The 19,839-nt window shown below is 42.2% G+C and overlaps 2 protein-coding genes across 9 annotated transcripts in view; one reads left to right on the top strand and one right to left on the bottom strand.

Moving 5' to 3' along the window:
• Positions 1 to 12,041, bottom strand: part of ACACA (acetyl-CoA carboxylase alpha) — a 219,909-nt gene extending 207,868 nt beyond the window's left edge. For 3 of the 7 annotated variants that reach the window (XM_016210680.2, XM_016210684.2, XM_087826240.1), the window contains exon 1: positions 11,770 to 12,040. In XM_016210680.2, coding sequence (XP_016066166.1) covers positions 11,770 to 11,807 — 38 coding nt within the window. In that variant the 5' untranslated portion in view covers positions 11,808 to 12,040. Of the gene's footprint in view, positions 1 to 9,763; positions 9,853 to 11,769 lie in introns of all 7 variants that reach the window. The other 4 variants (XM_087826242.1, XM_016210681.2, XM_016210686.2 and 1 more) reach the window with 4 other exon arrangements.
• Positions 12,042 to 15,255: 3,214 nt separating this feature from the next.
• The window catches only part of TADA2A (transcriptional adaptor 2A), a 34,905-nt gene continuing 30,321 nt past the window's right edge, over positions 15,256 to 19,839 (top strand). For both annotated transcript variants that reach the window (XM_016210679.2, XM_016210678.2), the window contains exons 1-2: positions 15,256 to 15,399; positions 18,155 to 18,261. In XM_016210679.2, the coding sequence (XP_016066165.1) occupies positions 15,375 to 15,399; positions 18,155 to 18,261 (132 nt within the window). In that variant the 5' untranslated portion in view covers positions 15,256 to 15,374. The remainder of the gene's footprint in view (positions 15,400 to 18,154; positions 18,262 to 19,839) is intronic.

Genomic DNA, 19,839 nt, shown 5'->3' with positions numbered 1-19,839 from the left:
AAACAGAAAGTCTTCCCTCTGGGCACTGTGAATGGACCGACTGACAAAAGGTTTAAACACAGCCTCCAAAGAAAGGGTCAGAGCAGCCACAAGGGTGGCACAGTTCACCAACTCCTGTCATCTTCATGGCTGACTTCACGCTCACTGGCTGTCAGCTGGCTTAGGGAGGTGGTCCTGTGTCCCCAAGGCTGACAGCCGTCGGGTTTATGATTTCCCTCTGCCACCACAAGCAGCATGAGCACGCTGGTGGAGGGAATGGGAATGTAAGCATGCCAAATGTCCTCCTCAGGAAGCCCCGAGGGGCTCAGAGGCTGCAGATCAACAGGACCCAGGTGAGGTCTCCAGACAGGATTGGGTCTGACATATCCCACCACAGAGCGAGCAGCGAGCACTCTGAACAAGGACACCAGAGTAAAATGATTATCATGATCTTCCTCATGGAGGCACAGCTCTTAGTAAAGTCTGACCTGCTGAAGTAAGAGTTTGGTAGGAAAGTGGAAAGAGCTGATGCTAAAGGAGGGTTCAGGTAAGAAAGGGAACAGTGGAGGGATAAAATTCCTGCCTCCTTTCATAAGGGGCTGAAGCCATTCCATTGTCTGTGGTAAAACATGCCTGTTTCTAACTAACTGTTTTCTTAGTTCTCTGGTAAAAACCATACACAAACCGTAGCTGTCTTTCTTTCACTTCAAGTACTGTCTAAAAAAGAGTGATCCTCAAAACTGTACCAGCATAAGCCCTGAATTAATTTTCAAGCTGAGCCTGAAAGAGATGGAACAGAGAGAAAGCATGGGTGATGGCAGTTTCCAAGGAAGCCCTGGAGACCCTCTAGGCGTCCTAAAGCCCCACAGAGCCTTAAAGAGGACAGAGCACTGGGGCTTGCATTTGGATGAATGAGTATATTACCTGCACCCTTCCACCGATTCACATCACTCCCCTTCATACTGCCACCTGTGGTTCAGTCTGACCATGAAATGGGGGGCGGGAGGCTTGTTCCTTCCCAAGACCAAGAGGGAGGGTGATTAAAAGCATTCTATGCTTAGGGTCTAGGACGGATGCCTACATTCATAGCCCCCATTCCCAGCCTCATCCACCACAGAATGTCCTTTAATCAAGAAACATGAGATTTTTCAGGACATGAAACCTGGCGCAAAGTCTACATTCATTAATGCTTCTGTAAGAGTATAATTTGGATAACATTTATAGTTACTTTCTTTACAGAAATTCACTGATGGGATCAAAATCATTTATTTTGCTTTGGGGACAACTTGTTTCCCCTGACAAAGCAAGGTCCCTCTGAGGATTTTCTGACTCCCTAATCAGTTAATCATTTTGAATCCCATACGCTCTTAACAGTGGAGATCTTTGAAAACTAAGAGATGGATGGGAGAGATAGCAGAGGGGAAGGGAGAATTCCCATGTGGAGTTCGGGATGGGCACCTCAGTCTGCAGATCACTTCACAGCAGGACACAATTCTCCCTGTCACCACTACAGAGTAAGTTATAGTCTCAACTTGATAAAACACTGTTTCTATGGAGTGCCAACTATTCCTCCGAGGAGTAGTTGGCAAGGTTTTTATTGCAAAGTCTTTCTCATTAAGTTACCACCCTATGTTTTTCAATTATTAAAGCACATTCTCATTATAACAATTTTTAGAAAATACTGGAAAAGCTAAAGAATAAAAGAAAAAAATATACCTAATCCTTTCTCCCAGAGACAACCACTGTTAACACTTTGATGCACCACTTTATAGACATTATAACTACATATCCTTATACATAAAAATACACATATGTTACACAAATAACACCATACTCTTCATATAATTTTAAAGCTGCCGCCCCCTCCCCCCATGGCTAACACATTACTACCGTATTTCTAGTTAGCCCAAGTATCGTGTTTTTTTCAAGTCTTAAGAGTAGAAAGGACCGGAAGTCACTCTACCTTTTCTAGGGGTCTAAATCATCCCAATACTTTTTGATAGCTCCATAGATTAAGGTAGGAAGCTGCTTAGGGGCAGAGAAGGCACATTCACAGAAATTTCCCATTTAAACTTTTGAAGGTATCGCTGAATGACTCTGTGTGTATGTGTGTTAAAGCATGCCTTGTTCAATATAAATTTAAAATATACAATAATTTTATATCTGTTTTGCCACCTCTTCACTTTTTAGATATACCTGTGTTCTCAAAAAACCAAAGTGGACCTCTGAAAGGTCTCAGTAGGCCATTAGCATCCCTCCTTTTCTATGCACCCAGGCTGGTGCAAGAGGTTACTAATCACAGAGGGACCTAAGGTGGCTCTAGCCCTAATTGTTCTCCCCCTCCCCGCCGCCCCCCTTGTTGTTTTGGAGCCTCTTTAAGCACTCCCCAGCAGATTCTTACCTGGAGCACTTCTCCTATGTGTGCATCCAGAGCCAGCCGTTTTCCAAGGAAGACTTGCTATAAGTACTTATGGCTAGGCGCTAGGAACCCTTTTTTTTTTTTTGCCCTGCACAGGTTGAGTCTTATGGCTCCTCCTCCCCTCACACTCTGATCCTCCCTCCACTCCTCCTCTCCACCCTCAGAAAGGATTCAGTTTTGAGTTCATACAATGGCCCCCATGTTGCCCTGAGTTGCCATTGATCTTTTTATGTATACTTCCTAGTTCCTGTGCTTGAAGGTTGTAATGTGTTCTCTACATCTACATGTGTATATCTCTATATTACTTTGTATCCAACAAAGCACTATGTTCATAGTAGACGTTCAAAAAATGTTGGTAACATCACACTACTAGGGTATCATAACTGACTTTCCAGGAGAAAATGAAGTAACTTTTGTTCTTACATCAAAGCTGCTATTGGTTAAACAGGTGGATGCAAACCAATGAAGGGCCATCCTATAATTGTTGGTAACACTTGAATTCATCTCTCTAGACTTATATGCTTTTCTCTCATACTTTTTTAAATGTTGTTTTTTAAATTTTTATTCCTTTTTTAAAATCCTCACCTGAGGATATGTTTTATTGATTTTAGGGGGAGAGGAAAGAAAGAAACATTGATGTGAGAGAGAAACATCGATCGGTTGCCTCCTGTATGTGCCTCGATGGGACAGAACCTGCAACCTAGGTATGTGCCCTGACCAGGAACTGAACCCGCAAACTTTTTGGTGTACAGGACAATGCTTCAACCATCTGAGCCCTGTCATTGTTGTTCTTAAGTGCATTTTCCTGCTTACTAGTGAAGTTGAGCATCTTTCCATATTTCTCTATCTCATCTTTCTCTTCTTTGTATTCCAACACTTTTCTTTTTCCTTTCCTTCTTTCTTTCCCTTATTCAGTGACTTGACTTGTCAGTAACCCAATACTAAAAATTTCCCTTAATTTTCATTCCCAGGGAACTTAGATCCATGTCTATATTTAAGTTTCAGGCCCTAAATGCCTTTTTTCTTCTACCTCACCTCCTTCAGGGGGTGCAGTGTAGCAACAGGCAGGCGCCCGTTGGGCTGTAATTTACTTTCACCAGACTCTTGCGAATTTGCGCCACCTGGTGGTTGAAGTTGCTAACTTCATCCTCTGAAAAAAGTGGGCAAAAATAATTACTAAATGTCAAATAAACAAATGAAAAGCCTGTATAACTGCCCTAAAGGAATAAAAATCATTCATAACAGCCAAATTTTCCCCTTATTTTTATGTTATTTTCTAAAACTTAAAATAGGATGAAGAAGGATATGTTCAGAGGTGTAGGGCCATGGTCTCTATAAAATAAGATGATGTCCAGAAGACTCTCTCAGGATTTACTCAGGTCACTATTGCTCCCTTCTGCACTAAAAAAGAAGAATAAACAGCGCAGACTATAGGGTAAAGTCCTAATTGCCCTCTACTCTAGAAGAACCAAACACTCACCAGAAGAAACACTGAATATGAAGACATAAGTTATATACACAATAATATCAGATAGCAGTTTAACTTATTTATAATATAATAAATTTTCTTAGACACGTATATGTCTAGGACATAGGCCAAGGAGTAGAATTCACTGTTCAACTTTGCTAAATCACATATGGTTCTCCAAAGGGGTTGTACTAAATACATTGCCCCAGCAGCAAAGAGTCTCTATTTATTCCACACCCTCCTTAACTTGAAAATCTCAGACTAAAATTTTTGCCAATCTGATGCTATAAAGTAGTATGTAATTGTTGTTAAGTGCATTTTCCTGCTTACTAGTGAAATTGAGCATCTTTCCATATATTCACTTGCTTCAGGTTTTCTCATGCTTGCTTATAACCTCTCCCTTTTTTCCTACTGGGTTGTTCGTTGTTTTTTAATTGAGTTGTACAGTCTTGTATTCCTGGCTCTACACCGTTGTCCCTCTCTGTATCCATGTGTTCTGCATCCACAGATTCAACCAACTGTGGTTAGAAAGTATTGTTTTTAAAATGTTATTAGTACATTGTTATTGACATGTACTATGTTGTTAGGCCTACAACATAGTTCTGTTTTGTGGGACTTTTAGACCTAAGTGTCAATAGCTTTTTAAATGTAGCCATAGAAGACAATATGAAGAGATTCTTGGAAGCAATGGGACTCCCAGAGCTTTAGAGCCTGAAAGTTGTCCATTTATGGGTATAGCTGCATGTTGAGGAATATTATATTAGAAATACACTGTAGACTGCAACATGTTTCACAAAGGATTAGTATTTAGGAATACAGTAGTCCCCCTTATCCATGTAGGATGTGTTCCAAGACATCCGGTGGATGCCTGAAACCGCAGATAGTACTAAACCCTATATATATAATACTATATTTGTTTTTTCCTCTACATACATATGATAAAGTTTAATTTATAAATTAGGTACAGTAAGAGATTAGCAACAATAACTACTAATAAATAGAACAATTATAAAAATATACTATAATTAAAGTTATGTAAATGTGATCTCTCCCCCCCTCCCCCAGCTGGGAGATGCTGGAAAAAGGGACAAGTCATATCCCATGAGGGACAGAGTGAAATGGGGCGAGATTTCATCATAGCATGCAATTTAAAACATGAATTGTTTATTTCTGGAATTTTCCACTTAATATTTTCGGACCATGATGATCACCGGTAACTGAAACCATGAAAAGCAAAACCACAGATAAGGGAGGGCTAATGTACATATTCTGTATCTCTTAGGAGCCATTCGATTTCCTTAAAAAACTTTATATCTCTCTGCTGGGACCCATTACCTCCTGAGGTTGTATAAAGTATGGTTAGAGGCTGGGAATAGAAGTTTGAATCTCCACTATGCTGCCTGCTTACACTCTCTGGCCATCAGTTTTTACATCTGTAAAATGGGGGTAACACCACCTCCCATAAAAGGTTTTTAAGGACTAAAATGAGGAAATATATACACAGAGCCTTGAGCAGTAGCTATTTTCAGGACCAGGTAGGGAGGAGACCTCCTGCTGTCATTTTGAAGAGTGTCAACCCCAAGAAAGAATATCTGTCAAGAAGGGCTCCTTGTGATTACTTGCATGCAAATTCATAACCAGAGCCTCATAGCCATTATTTACAGAGGTCTCCCTGGCATACTGCATAGGAAAAGCTGAACACTGAGCTGCCAAGCCTCCTGCACTGTGCTCTGGGGTGAGCCAACCTTTATAAAGAAAGGTCTGGTATTGTATTTCAACCAATGGGACTAAGACCTTCCCCATCCAATCAGAGCTCTTGAATATTTACTGACCAATTAGAGCAGCTCCACAACAACCAATCAGACTGTGTGGGCTGGCCAAAAATAACAGTGCAATTTGGGCCAATAAAACTGTGTGAATTTGCCAGCTGGCATGGCTCAGAGGTTGAGCATCAACCTATGATCCAGGACATTGCGGTTGGACTCCAGTCAGTGCACATGCCCAGGGTTGCTGGCTAAATCCCCAGCAGGGGGTGTGCAGGAGGCAGCCGATCAATGACTCTCTCATCATTGGTGCTCTCTTCCCCCCTTCCTCTTTCTCTCTGAAATCAATAAAGACATATTTAAAAACAAACAAGCAAACAAACAAACAAAAACCCTGTGTGAATTTGAAGTCCTCATTTGCACAGAAATGGACCAATCAGGGACTGGGGCAGGACCTCTTTCTGTCTAAGCCATCCTCCTGTCTTCCTTGGAGTGCAGTTTCTGCTGCATTTTCCCAACCTGTGGGCTGTAACGTGAGCTGTAACACAGGCTATTTCACTACTTTGCTTAAGCAGCTTAGCTTGAGCTGTTTCACTGGACCCCACCTTCTGTTTTTCCCTTCACCACACCCCAGATTGGGGGACTCCTGTTGGCACTGAATTGGTAGCAGTCAACTTTGCTTGACGAGAGTTTATTTGTGTGTGTCAGCACATGATTAAATAGTAAAGGGTTTCAGGGATATTTGTAATTCTTTCAACAATAAAGATAAATTTTTTAAAAAGTAGTGAAGGGTTTCAGAGAAAACTATTGTCCTTGGCATGATTATAGATTCTAGAAAATTAATAAAGTGAGCAAACACCAAAAAAATGTGTTTGGCTGTGTAAAGACAACCAATTACAGTCACTGATGTAAACAGCTTAGCATTTAAGGCCTAATTATCATGCAGCACAATAATTACATATATCATTAAATATGCATCAGATTAATCTTGTTGTTAGTTTTATTTGATTACAATAGTAAAGTACTTGCTGTACTGTGAGGAAGTCTTATAGTTAATTTAATTAATGTAAATAGTGAACTATTTAAATGGGACAGAGTTCCTGAGTTTGTTCTGCATTTAAGGTAAGTCTGCATTAATCGTCCTTGATTGCAACTATGCATTTGCCCTGTGAGAGAATGCATCGATGTGATCTGTGAGATAATGTACACTCTCTTTAGTTTTGTTTTTGTTTTATAAAAATGTTTTTATTAATTTTTTGAAAAAGGGGAAGGGAGGGGAGAGAAAACATCGATGTGAGAGGGAAACATCAATTGGCTGCCTCCTGCACGCTCCCTACCAGAGATCAAGCCCACAACCTGGGCAAGTGCCCTGACCGAAAATCAAACGAGCAGTCCTTCAGTGCATGGGAGGATGACCACCCAACCAACCGGGCCACACCGACCAGGGCCCACTCTCGTTAGTTCTGTGGTGAAGAAGGTGCTAAAGAAGCAAGCAGCAAAAAAATTCTGTTTTCCTGTTTGGTGTTCTGTTGTGGAAGCCTATGGTTCCAGTAGACAAGTCTTGATTTAAATAATGACAAAATTCTAATGCTGAGCATTAGCCAGCCTATTCTAGAACAAATTTTTTTTTTTTTTTGAGAGTGGAAGATCAATGGGTTGTCTCATATACGTTCCCTGACTGGGGATCAAACCTGCAACCCATAACCTAGAACAACTTCTAAAGAAGCCCAGGGTCATCCTATGGAGCACTTATAGAATTAAAATTAAAACTACCACTATAATTTATTTGAATCCCACCATGAACTAGGTACTATACATACACCATCACAAAACTCTTATTAGGTATTATATTTTTCATTTTACATCTGAGGAGAAAAGAGGCACAGATAATAACTTGCCTAAATTCTTGAAGGTAGTAAAGGGTGGGGGGTCAGGATTCAAATTCAGAAAAGCTTTAAAGTCCATGCTTTTTAAATTATATTAAACTGTGCCAGGTTCCTTACAAATCATAATTCAAATACTAGGCAGTTACTGGTTGCAAAAGAATATAGACTTCCTGTCATCGAATGATGAAAAATATTTTCAGAGCCTGTTTGACAGTCAAAAGGTGGAGGCCTTGTATATTAGGCTGAAAAGTATGCAGCTAGGCTGCTTAGTAGGCATTTTAAATTTTCTGATAAACAGAGGTCACTGGGCAACAATACATTCCTAGTTTACCTAACTTTTTGGATTCTATCCAAAGCCTGGTGACTCAAGAGACAGATATCTTGCACTTTTTATAGAGCAAAAATAAGTCAGTGAGGTAGGAAGAGGCAGATGAGATGGGAAGCAAAGGTTTAGATTCATGAAAACTCTGCTTAATGGCCATAGATAGCATTATATAAATCTTGATTCCTGCTAACTCTTCCATTTTAACTAGTCAGAGGCAGTTTATTCGTCACATTTGGACAGACCTGGTTGTAATTCTGGCTGTGCTACCTAGAAACTGAATGACTTTGGGAAAGTGATTTCACCTCTCTGAGACTCGTTTTTCCTTATTTGTAAAGTGGGATGCAGCAGGGCTCTTAAGCAGAAACAATTTCCCACGCTCTTGTTTGCCTTTGAGATCTTTAGGACCCTCCTACTTACGCAGAAGCATCCCCAGACAGGCCTCACTGTGTGGAGAAATAGCTATAGGCAAACCTTACATTTCTTTAAGTAAATTAGTAGAGGTGCCTCAACCCTTCCTCTGCAGACTGGTCATAGTTTGAGTGGATCAAGTTAAATAAGCACTCCAGGAGCCTTTTGGAAAGAGAAGGACTGATTCTCTAACTCCTTTGACGAGGGTGGCCACAAAGAGACCACGGTAGAGAGGCTGGAGTAAGGGCAGGGCAGCAAGGAGGTTGGCAGTGCTCCTGATGCAAGAGATAGCAGCAGAGGCTCAGGAGGAGCCAGGCCTCAGCCGGGCCTTTAGAACTTAAATCCTTGAGGCTCAGGCCTTTTGCTGGATGGAGCCCTCTGTACTGAGTGCGACACAGGAAGACTCCCTGCCTTGAACAGCCCTTGGCGATTGGCAAAGGACTCTGCTCTGGGACTTGAGCCTCTAGCTAATTTACATTGACTGGAGCATATCTCAGAGTTTAAAGAGGAGGAAGTTGAAACCTAGAAGGCATAGCTAGGCTTTTGGACTTTCTGTTTTTATCTATTTGTATACAAAACTACAAAGAGCCACCTCAGTTCATAGGAAAAATAAATATTAGATGAGAGAAAGTTTACAAAGTCTTTCAGCACTCTGGACATAGTAAATATCTAAAAATGGTTGAGAATCATTTCCATAGGGAGGGAGGCTCAGAAGCTGCACTTTTTATTCCAATCACTGAAGCTTAGTAGTTGAAGAGGAATTGCTGGGATATTCTGGACTTGGTCAAAGGCAGCCACATCACAGGGCCTGACAGTATAATATAATTTTCTGTGTTTGGGCCTCAAGCTCAAAAGTCAACCTCCTACGTCAGTTATGAATGAAAGGGCTTGGAGAATGTGCTATTAATCTGTCCTGAAGTTCAGTCTTCAAATATATTAGCCCAACATGAACTAATCTTGGATATTATTAAATTTCTGACTTAAAAAAGGTGTTTTTTTCAGGTTCCTCTACAGACATGTTTAGTCAGGGGAGCAACAAGACATTTAGTTATCTCTGCTATGACAGGTTAAATACACGTTGCCCTGAGAAGCACGTATAAGGTCTACTTAACTCAGACTTGGGGGCCGAGAGAGATGTTCCTGAGGAAGTGATGTCTAAATTGAAGTGGAAGTGCCTTGGCAAAGGAAGCCTGGAAGGAAGAGAGTACATAAGGGAAAACTGAGGTACTTCTGTCTGTCTAGGGAATGAAGTGTGAGATGGGGCAGTGATGACAAAGAAACAGGGAGACACTAGACCCTGAAGGGCGCTCTACAAAGAGTGACCATATAATTTATTGTACAAACTGAGGCACTTCTGAGAGTGAAATGAGACAATATTACTAATTACATGGGGACAACAGAAGTAAACCAGAACTGTCCTGAGCAAACTGGAACTTATAGTTACCCTACTTGTAAGTCATGTTCAGGTGCTTGAATCTCCAGTGAAAGCATAGATTGCATATCTTCTCTGTTTACCTTATACATTTTGCCTGAGTGACTTCATCCATACCTTTGCCTTTACTTGCTCATTTCACAAATATTCGTCCAGGATGCACTTCTGGGCACTGAGGTTACAAAGAAGAAAAGACACAGTGTCTGTCCTCAAGCTCTGTCTAGAGAAGACACACATTCCAAGAAACAATTCTAATGCAATTATACAATTTTAGCTCTGGCCTCTCCTCTGCGCTCTAAACTCATATATGTCATTTTCACTCAGAATGCAAAAGGCAGATATGAAACAGAACTTTTATTTCCTTCCAAATCTCTTTTCCTTCAACTGGTCTTCCACCTTCCCCAGCTGGTCATATCGATATCACTATCCTTACATTCCTAAGGGCAAAAACCCAGAAGAGCGCTACCTTAATGGGTGCTATCCTTCTCACTGTGCATTTTCATTTCTCCACATCTTTGTTAAGCACAATGTCTAAACTGGGGCTTAGGATTCAAATGAGGGCCTAACGTCAATTGAAGAGGAAGGGTGATTTTCAGGTGCTTAAATGCAATGTTTTTAATGAACAGACCCCAGTATTATGTGGGGCTGTTTTCTCCACCATAGCACACTGGTAACTCATATTCAGGCTGTTGACAATCACGATGTCCAGGTCTGGATATATGCCCTAGCCAGTCTCAACAAAATTCAGTGTAGGTGAAAAAGACATGAAGATAAGTCCTAAGTGTTTGACTCTATCTCCTCTTTGTGGAGAATCTGAGAGTGGTTGTAAAGGTGTGGGTAAAACACCAGTGTTAACACACTATCTGTTGAACAACTGCTGTGGGAGGGGCAATTTATGTTTTATAGGGCAATTTTAATGTTTCTATCATCTGTTGGCCACATAGCTAGAGCAACCCTTTTCAAGCAAACCTGATTATTCCTTGGCTCTCAACCCTTCTACGGTATTCTGTCATATCCCAATCAAGTCCAAAGTCCAGCCGTGGCTTATCAGATGATGCATGATCTTGCTTCTGCCTGTCTTTCCCAACTTGCTCTCTAATTTGGCGTGTTCCAGCCACGCTGCTCTCCTAGCTGCTTCTCCTATAACACGCCAACCAAGTCCCTATCTTAGGGCCACTGCAATCACCGTTTCTCTTCTCCTAGAATAGATTCCCTCTAGAACGCCAGCCGCATAGCTGCCTCCCTCATCTAATGATTAATTTCTGCCTGTGGGCTCTTCCCTTAAGAGGCTGTCTTTGTCTATCCCATCTAAAAGAGCATCCCCACATCGCTCATCCCTTTACCCTGACTGTTCCCCATAAAACTTGCCCCATTCCTGGGCATTATATATTATTTAGTAATGTATTCTCGTTTTGCTTATAGTCAACCTCCCCCACTGTTATAAAAGGCAGACTTTATTTTGTTCACTGCTTAATTCCCAGCACCTAGAACAATGTCTGCTACGTAAATATTTGTTGAATGAGTAAATACATTGTTCAGGGTACACCAAATGTAAAATGACTCTATATTTATTGATGCATAGGAAAATGTCTGTGAAGCATATAGCAAAATGTTAACTGTTTATTTAACATGTTGGGAGCTGCTTTTCACATTTTTACTCGTGTGAATTTTCTGATTTTTTTTTTACTACAATGAACTTGCTTCTCACATACTAAAAAAAAAAAAAGAATGAATAAAAAAGCCACATAGGCAGAATGTATAAATGAAGTCTAAAAGAGGTTGGGCAAATTTATGAAAGACAGACTTCTAAACAGATGCAAGAGCCTCATGGTTACGATGGAGCACACTTCGGGTCTCCTTTGCCAACACTTCGCAGCAGTGTGATCTCAAGTTAGTTCTTTATAAGCCAGAACCTCAATGCCTTCACCTGGAAAATGGGGATAACAAGAGTCCCTACCTCACAAGGTTGTTTCTGAAGATTAAGTGAGCCCCTGTATGTAACCTCCTTTGCGCAGTGCCTGGCATGCAATAAATACTCGACATACGGCAGCTATTATAATAAATAGCAGTAATAAGAGTTAGGACATACCTAGCCCTCAAGATTGACATCAGAGTGGACCACCACATCCTCTCATCATTGCGCCTCAGTCTGGGCCTCTGAAGCCCAAAGAGGGGATGGCTCTTTCCAAAGGAGATAATTTCGACGGTCCAGAAGCATCTGAGTGAGGCGTACCCTGGACACCCTTACACCATTCAGTCTGGTCACTCCATGAGCAGCACTCCAAGACCCGGGTTCCAGAGGCGGCCACTAAGTCCCTCGGTCTCAGTTCCCTCAGGGCGGCAACAGGGGTGAGAATGTGAACCACACAAAAGCAGGCCGGTACCGGCCCGCCCGCCTCACGGCACAGCGCCCGGCAGGCCTCTGGCGACCCGCAACGCACCTCACGGGGAAAGCGACCCCTGGGCGGGCTCAAAGCCGGGCGAGCGGCTCACCCGCGTCCTCCCAGGCCTCTGCCAGGGGGCAGCAGCGGCAACGCGGCGAGGCCCGGGCGACGGCCGAGGGGCGGCGAGCGGCGCGCTGCACCCGGCGGGGCCCCGAGGCCCAGGGAGGGAAAGGGGCGGAGCCGGCGGGCGCGCGGCGGGGCCTCGAGAGGGCGGGGCGAGCTCGCGCTTGCGCCGCTCGGGAGCGAGCGCGCAGGCCCAGGGACGCGCACGTGGCGGGCTGCTCCTCGGCGTCGAGGAGGGGGACGCGGCGCGGTGGGGCGCGAGGCGCTGCGAGGCGGGCGGCGGCGGGTTCGAGTCCTTCTAGCGGGACGAAGAGGAGGTGAGGACCGCGAGGTGCGGCGGAGATCGGGGTCAGGATGCGAGCCCCGGCGGCGGGGGAGCGGCGGCAGGGGGGCGGGCGGGAGGTCGGGCCACGTCGCGCTGTTGGGGAGGGAGGGGCGGGGCGTGACCCCGTAGGCCCCGCCCCGCGGCGAGCCGGGCGCGCCGTGCGCTCGGGGCGGCTGCGCGCTGTCCCGGCCTCCGCATTCCCGCCCCTGGAGTGCGGCGCGTAGCTGCCCTAACGACACCCACTGTGTGTCTGTCCCCTACCCACGTTCCCCGCAGGGTTTTCAAGTAGGCTTTCCACAGTAGGCATTTAAGCTTCCTTATTTAGAGCTAAGGCTGAGGCTCAGATAAAATGACTTGCCCAAGGTCCCACAGCTAATAAGAAACTCGGGGAGTATTGACCCTTGTCTGCAGAGCTCCAGCGCCTGCACCTGCCCTCTGCACCGCACTGAATTCTGTTCTTCACGTGCCTTCCTGGCCTCCCAGGAACATCTTTGAATTTGGTGAATATCGATTTGGAACTAGTACCCGTCCTTTCATGGGTGTTAGTGTCGGAAATGTCTCGTGAGAAGAAGGGCGAAGTAGAAAGAAGATTCTGTGTGTTGCAGTATTGTGCTTATGACGTGGAGTGTTTATCAGACTGTTAATACATCCTTAACTTGACCCTCTCTGTTTACCTCGGTTGAAATGGCGCCGCTGTTCACTACCTGTAAGACACTGTACAAGTAACATAGTTTTTCAGGGCTTCCTTCCCTTCTTTGAAAAAGCAGCATGCCTCAGAGGGTTCAAAGAGATAATCCACATACAGGGGTACCACAATATCTGGCATACGAGAAAAATTCAATAAATGTCGGTCATTGTTTTATTACCGGGTGCATAGTACCCCTTGCTAAACTCATTCTTCTTCAGAGACTCGCTTTCCTGAGACTCGGGCGGAGGGAGAACTACCCTGCCCCAGCCCACTGAAGAGACAGGTTTATTGACGGCTACGTTATCCGAGTGTTGATACACTTACTGATGAATTATTCCCCAAGCTAAAAATATCAGGTGGAAGAAGCCGCTCCAGGAAAACTAAAGATGAATTAACCTATTAAAGAACTAACACTTGTCCGTTACATTTGTGTTTACTGTGTTCTTTCTATATGCTTGGTACTTTTAAAGCACACAAATTTGGCCCCGCGGGTGTGGCTGGGTTGGTTAGGCAGGTCCCCTGCACCAGAAGGGCACTGACTGGTTTTTGGTCAGGGCACATGCCCCGCTCTGGGGCTCAGTCCCCAGCAGGGGGCGTGCAGGAGGCAGCTGATCCATGTTTCTCATGGACGTTTCTCTCTCTCCCCTCCCTTCCTCTCTCTGAAATAAATAAAAACATATACTTTTCTTTAAAAGCATACAGATTTGTATTGGATATAGTCCCTGCTTTTATTTTGTCTAAAAAGAAGGGGGGGGGGATATGCATGCAGAAAGAATCCTCACAAATTAGGATGTGAAAAATGCCAGAAAAGAGGTAGGTAAAAACTATGAGAATATAGGAGGAGGGATGTTTTCTTGGCTTCGTGTGAAATATGATTTCATTTCTGCCTTCAAGAAGATACTTTGTACATTGGACATACCTATTGAATATTTGTTCAAAGAGTAAATTACTGAACAAATATATGTTGTAATAGATAGGATTCCTTAGTTTCTAGTAACAGAACTCATTTATATTAAAGTATTGGAAAGACAGAGAAATGAGAGAAAAAAAAACCCAGCCCTGGCCAGTTTGGCTCAGTGGTTAGAGTGTTGGGTCACGGGTTTGATTTCCGGCCAAGGGTGTGTACCTCGGTTGGAGGCTCAATCCCCGGCCCGTGGAGCCCATTCAGGAGATAACCAATCAATGTGTTCTCTCTCCCTCCCCCCCCCCCCTTTTCCCTACTCTCTGTCTAAAATCAGTGGAAAAAATATCCTGGGGTGAGGATTTAAAAACAAACAAACAAAAAAACTAAACAGTTGGGCCACCCTTGAGGATGGGAATCTCAACAGACAGAGCTCATGGAAATATTTTGACTAGTGAATGACTGAGCTCCAACTGCCTTCTGTCCTTGTATGTCTTTTTTTTTTTTTTTAAATATATCTTTATTGATTTCAGAGAGAGGAAGTGGGAGAGAGAGATAGAAACATCAATGATGAGAGATTGATGGGCTGCCTCCTGCACTTCCCCTACTGGGGATCGAGCCCACAACCCAAGCATGTGCCCTCACCGGGAATCGAACCCTGATCTAGCTCCTAGGTCGATGCTCAACCGCTGAGCCACACCCAGCAGGCTGTCCTTGTATGTCTTATTCAAGATTCAGATTTCTCTAAGAAGAGATCTGGTTGCTTTCACTATTGTGAGGGTAGAGAATGGAGTATTGCAATTGGCAACCCCACTGGACTATACGAAATATCTGAGAGTCAGTTTCCCAAAAGAAGGGAGCTGAGAAGAGAAGTGATGCTGGGCAGAGAAAACCAGTAGTTGTTTGATAGAGCTATGTAGTTTTTGTAGAGGGCTTAGTATGGGCCAGGCACCATGGTACCTAACTTATATGGATTTTTATATTTAATCCTTACAGCACCTCTAGAGATAGAAACTACTATAATCATACCCATTTTACAGAGGGGGAAACAGGCTTATAGAAATAAAATATTTGCTTAATGTTACAAAGCTCAGATGTAGTAGAGTTCAGTACATTATCTTGCTTCTTTAAATTATTTCCTGATCCATGTGCCACTTTTGTTTGTTCATAGGGGGTCGTCAAGCTTTGGTGTATGTGTTGGCCAGTTCTGAAGTCTCCTTAAAGGGGCACTGCATTGAAGAAGATCAAAGCAGCAGTCTTTGCCAATTAAGGAATGGACCGTTTGGGTTCCTTTAGCAGTAAGTACTGTGTGAACAAGTCTCAGGTGAATATTAATAGAAAATTGAAGTGCAAGTTGATCAAAGAAGTAAAATAAGGTCTTTGAACTTAAACAGAGCCCTGTGAATTTGATCTAAAGGAGAAAGAGTATCAACTTAAAATAAAATCAGTATTTATTGATTGCCCACTGAACACATAACACAAACATATCAACCCTAGATCTTTTAAGAAAATAAGGTCAGATGGACCAGTCATAGTATGATTAAGCTGCATTTAGATTTTAAAAAGCAGATGGATTTCTCATTAGAACCAATGACATTTTTGTGATGCCTTGATAAGAGATAATGTCAGTGGTAGAATAAAGGAAATACCCTTCTCCCCCTTTTAGGTAGAACTTGTGTTCTAAGAGTAAACTACAGTATAATGATAATGCAGAGAACTATGGTGTATGTGTAAAATAATTTCAGGCAGCCTCACTATGCAAAAAAAATACATACTGCTTTTTCTCTGGTTCTGAAGATAAGAGATTTGGCAGAAATAGAAATCCACTGTCAGATGTTAGTAGTGACCCAATGAGGAGACTCAGGAAGGTACTTTTTGGGTGTTGTTTTCTCTATAGCAGTTTCTTAAAGGAGGTCTAATTTACTCTCTCATCACACTCTATATAAATTTAGTACAGAATGGAGTCTTCAAACACGTCAGTTCAAACCTCTCATTTTGCACATTGAAAAAGGACCTAAAAGAATTGTCCCAATGCTGGGAGTGAAAACTGAAACTACTCCTTCCCCATGATTTCAAAGAAATAAAAACAGTAACGCCCTAACTGTAATACAAAGGCCAAATAAAAGAGAAATAATTTATAACAAAATAATGCAATTTATAAAATAATATGTATCTCAATGTGTTTAGACACGTTACAGTGGAAGACATAATGATCTAGGTAGTCAGATGCTTGCACGCATATGTTGAATCACAGCATCTTATAACTACACATGCACAATGAATGATTCATGTGTGATGTATTGGTGACTCAGAAATACCACAGGCTTGAATAACTCTTGGTAAAATTCTGAGCAAAACAAGATACAGTCTCCTCTAGAAGTACATGCAGTTGCTTTCCTGGAAAGTTCAATATATATTAAAACTATCACATATTGTTTTATATGTAATATGGAATTGGGTTCTAGGTCATGTACTTATGGACAGGTGTGTTTTTTTAACCTACTTGACTGTCTGGTGGGACATTTGAAAGTTGTGCAGAATACAGGCCAATTCTTTGTTGTGGAGGAATGTCTTGACCATTCAGGGCAACTAGCATCTTTGGTCTCTTCCTGCTAAATGCCAGTAGTGCTCCCTAGTCCTTGTGGCAACAAAAAAGCATCTCAGATTTCCAAAATGCCTTCCTAGAGGGTAGGTGAAAACCATTAGGTTAGATAATTGATACAATGGAATATTATTCATCCATTAAAAAGAATGAAGAAGCCCTCGCTGGTGTGGCTCAGTTGGTTGGGTGTCACCCCATGCACCAAGAGGTCACTGGGTACGTGCCTACTTTGCGGGCTCGATCCCCAGTAGGGGTCATTTAGGAGGCAGCCCATTGATGCTTGTCTCTCATCAATGTTTCTCTCCCTCTCCCTTCCTCTCTCACAAACCAATAAAAACATGTTTTGAAAAAAAGAATGAGGAAGATCTATGCGTATGGTCATGAAAGGTGTTGACAATATGTTGTCAAGTGAAAAAAACAGGCTACAAAACATCATGTATAGTATCCTACTTTTGTTAAAATAAATACACACTGATACATAGGAGAAAGGTTGGAATTCAAAATGTTAATAGAGGATGACATACTTTTATTGTCTAAAAAGTTTTAAACTACATATTGAATTGCTGTTACAAAATAATTACTTCTTGACATAAGGGTTTTAAAGCTCTTTACTTTGGTCAGTGGCCAATTTTTTTTCTGAGGGATGTTTGAGGAAAGAAAAACAAGCTCATATCATTAATATAAATGGATGATAAGAAGAAGGTAATTTGGTAATAACTGGCACTTGGCACTTAACATAGAATAATTTTTGTTCTTCTTGTGTCAGAATTTTAAATGGGCAAAGTGGGGTAGTTGCTGTTCCTTATATTTATTTTGAAGCTATTGCCAGAAGGATTACATTTCTTTCCCATCGTCTTCCTCTTGGTCTTTGTTTAGAAACAAATGAAAAGAACAGTAATGGTCACTTTCAGGAGGGAAAGGTGCCTTGAAGAGTCTCAGATTTTAGGAAGGAAAATGCTGTTACAGAATGTGAGAAATCCTGCCCCAGGCTAAACAGGTTAAGTCCCTTCATCTACCTTCAAAGCCTATGTTTTCTTAGACTCCTATCGTTGATCACAGAGAACTATTCTGTGACGGTGCCCTGACTCTAGAGAGGCAGAGTTTGGGGCATCCAGGGACACACATGTCTGCATTTTTATGACTAAGTTTGGTTAGTTATGGGTGTTATGAAACTTCCAGTTAAAACTTGTTTTTGTAAATTTCTTTGCAGGGGGCATATCTACTTAGATGTTGTTTGAAGTAGTAGGTACACTGCAGGGAGGAACAAAGCTGCCTTGAAATAAAAAGGAACATAATTTTTGTTTTTTCTTACTTGGAATGAGCTCATCTCTTCTCCATGAACTTTTCAGCACAGCTCACTACCTGTGTAGTCATTTGCAGATTTTCACCCTCTTGCTCTTAAGATAATCATAAGGTGTTTTGAAGCTAGTATATTTTTCTTTTTGTTCTAGGTGATCCCTCTGATAAGCCACCTTGCCGAGGCTGCTCCTCCTACCTCATGGAGCCTTATATCAAGTGTGCAGAATGTGGACCACCTCCCTTTTTCCTCTGCTTACAGGTAACTCATTAAGGAGAGGCCTGCTTCTCCTAGGCTCGTTTTGTAGATATAATAAATTCAGAGATGACTATCGATTGCTCAGAAGGACCATAACTTATTAAACCTGTTCCATGCAGTCAATCTTCCAGTCTACATTTTACCAGTGAAAAGCTGGGGAACAGAATGGGTAGATGAGATAGACTGTTGAATACAAGCATATCTCAGAGCTATTGTGGGTTTGGTTCTAGACCCCATAATAAAGCTAGTTTCACAATAAAGCGAGTCATAATCTTTTTGCTAGTGGAGGGTCTTGACTTTAATTTGTAAAAAAAAAAACAACATCCATAAAGTGCAATAAAATGAAGCACATCTGTGTATCAACTTAATGCTTAATACTGTTTTTGCCAGTAGTGTTATATATTGAGACTACAGGAGCAGAATAGGAGAGTTATTCCTTTCCATAGCACCTGTGACATAATGTTTATTGTCTTACTGAAAAGCAGTCTTTGGGCAGGTGACAAACAAGGGAACAAACCATTTTGTGGATGGTGAAAATAATACTAATTCTTAGCACTTACTCTTTGCCAGTACTATTTTAAGTACTATACATGAATTAACTCTTAAATCATCACTACAACCCAATAAAGTAAGTATTATTAGTATCCTCATTTTGTAAGAGAAACTCAGGCAAAGAGAAGGTTAAGTAATTTGTTCAAGGTCACACAACAAGTACCATATTTTATTGGATCTAAGACACTTGATTATAAGCAGCATCCCAGTTTCAGAAATGTAAAAATGGCTGATGGAAGTTATAATATACTTTGTATTATAAGATGAATCCTCATTTCAGAGTTTTAAAATATGAAAAAAAAATATGTTGTAGAATTGCCGAAATAGGTAAGCATGGAGCCAGAATTCAAATATAGGCAGGCTGAGTCCAGGGCTTATGCTCTTATCAAAGGAGTTGTTGTCCTAGGAAAATGTCTTTTTTTCCAGATTGTTTATTCTCTGTGAAGGCCACAGAAAAGCTGTGATCATGAGTGTAACCATCCTATCGTGGATGCAGACAAGATTAAATGAAATCTTAAAAACTTATCACGAGAGGAGCTGGGTCACTGTGGCTTGGTTAGGCATTGTCCCATGCACCATGAGGTTGCTGGTTTGATTCCCCCTCAGGACACGTGCCCCGGCTGCAGGCTCCATCCCTAGTAGGGGTCGTGCAGGAGGCAGCCAATCGATGATTCTCTTTCATTGATGTTTTCTCTCTCTCCCTCTCCTTCTCTCTATAAAATCAATGAAAACATATTTTTAAAAAACTTATCACAAGAGTAGACTATCCCCAAACTACTTTCTGTCCTTTTTTTTTCTTCTTTTTTCTTTTTTATTGATTTTAGAGAAAGAGGAAAGGGGAGGGAGGGAGAGAGAGAAACATCAATGTGAGAATGAAACACCCATTGTCCGCCTCCCACATGCGTCCCACCAGGGATCGAGTCCAAAACCTGGGCATGTGTCCTGACCGGGAATCAAACCAGCAACCTTTTGGTGCACGGGGCAATGCCCAACCAACTGCGCCACGCTGGCCAGGGCACTGTCTTCTAT

This window comes from Miniopterus natalensis, chromosome 17 (assembly GCF_054644295.1).
Source record: "Miniopterus natalensis isolate mMinNat1 chromosome 17, mMinNat1.hap1, whole genome shotgun sequence".
NCBI classification, from domain to species: domain Eukaryota; kingdom Metazoa; phylum Chordata; class Mammalia; order Chiroptera; family Miniopteridae; genus Miniopterus; species Miniopterus natalensis.
The sequence above is the reverse complement of the archived record's forward strand: the minus strand, read 5'-3'. Positions and strand labels throughout refer to the sequence as shown.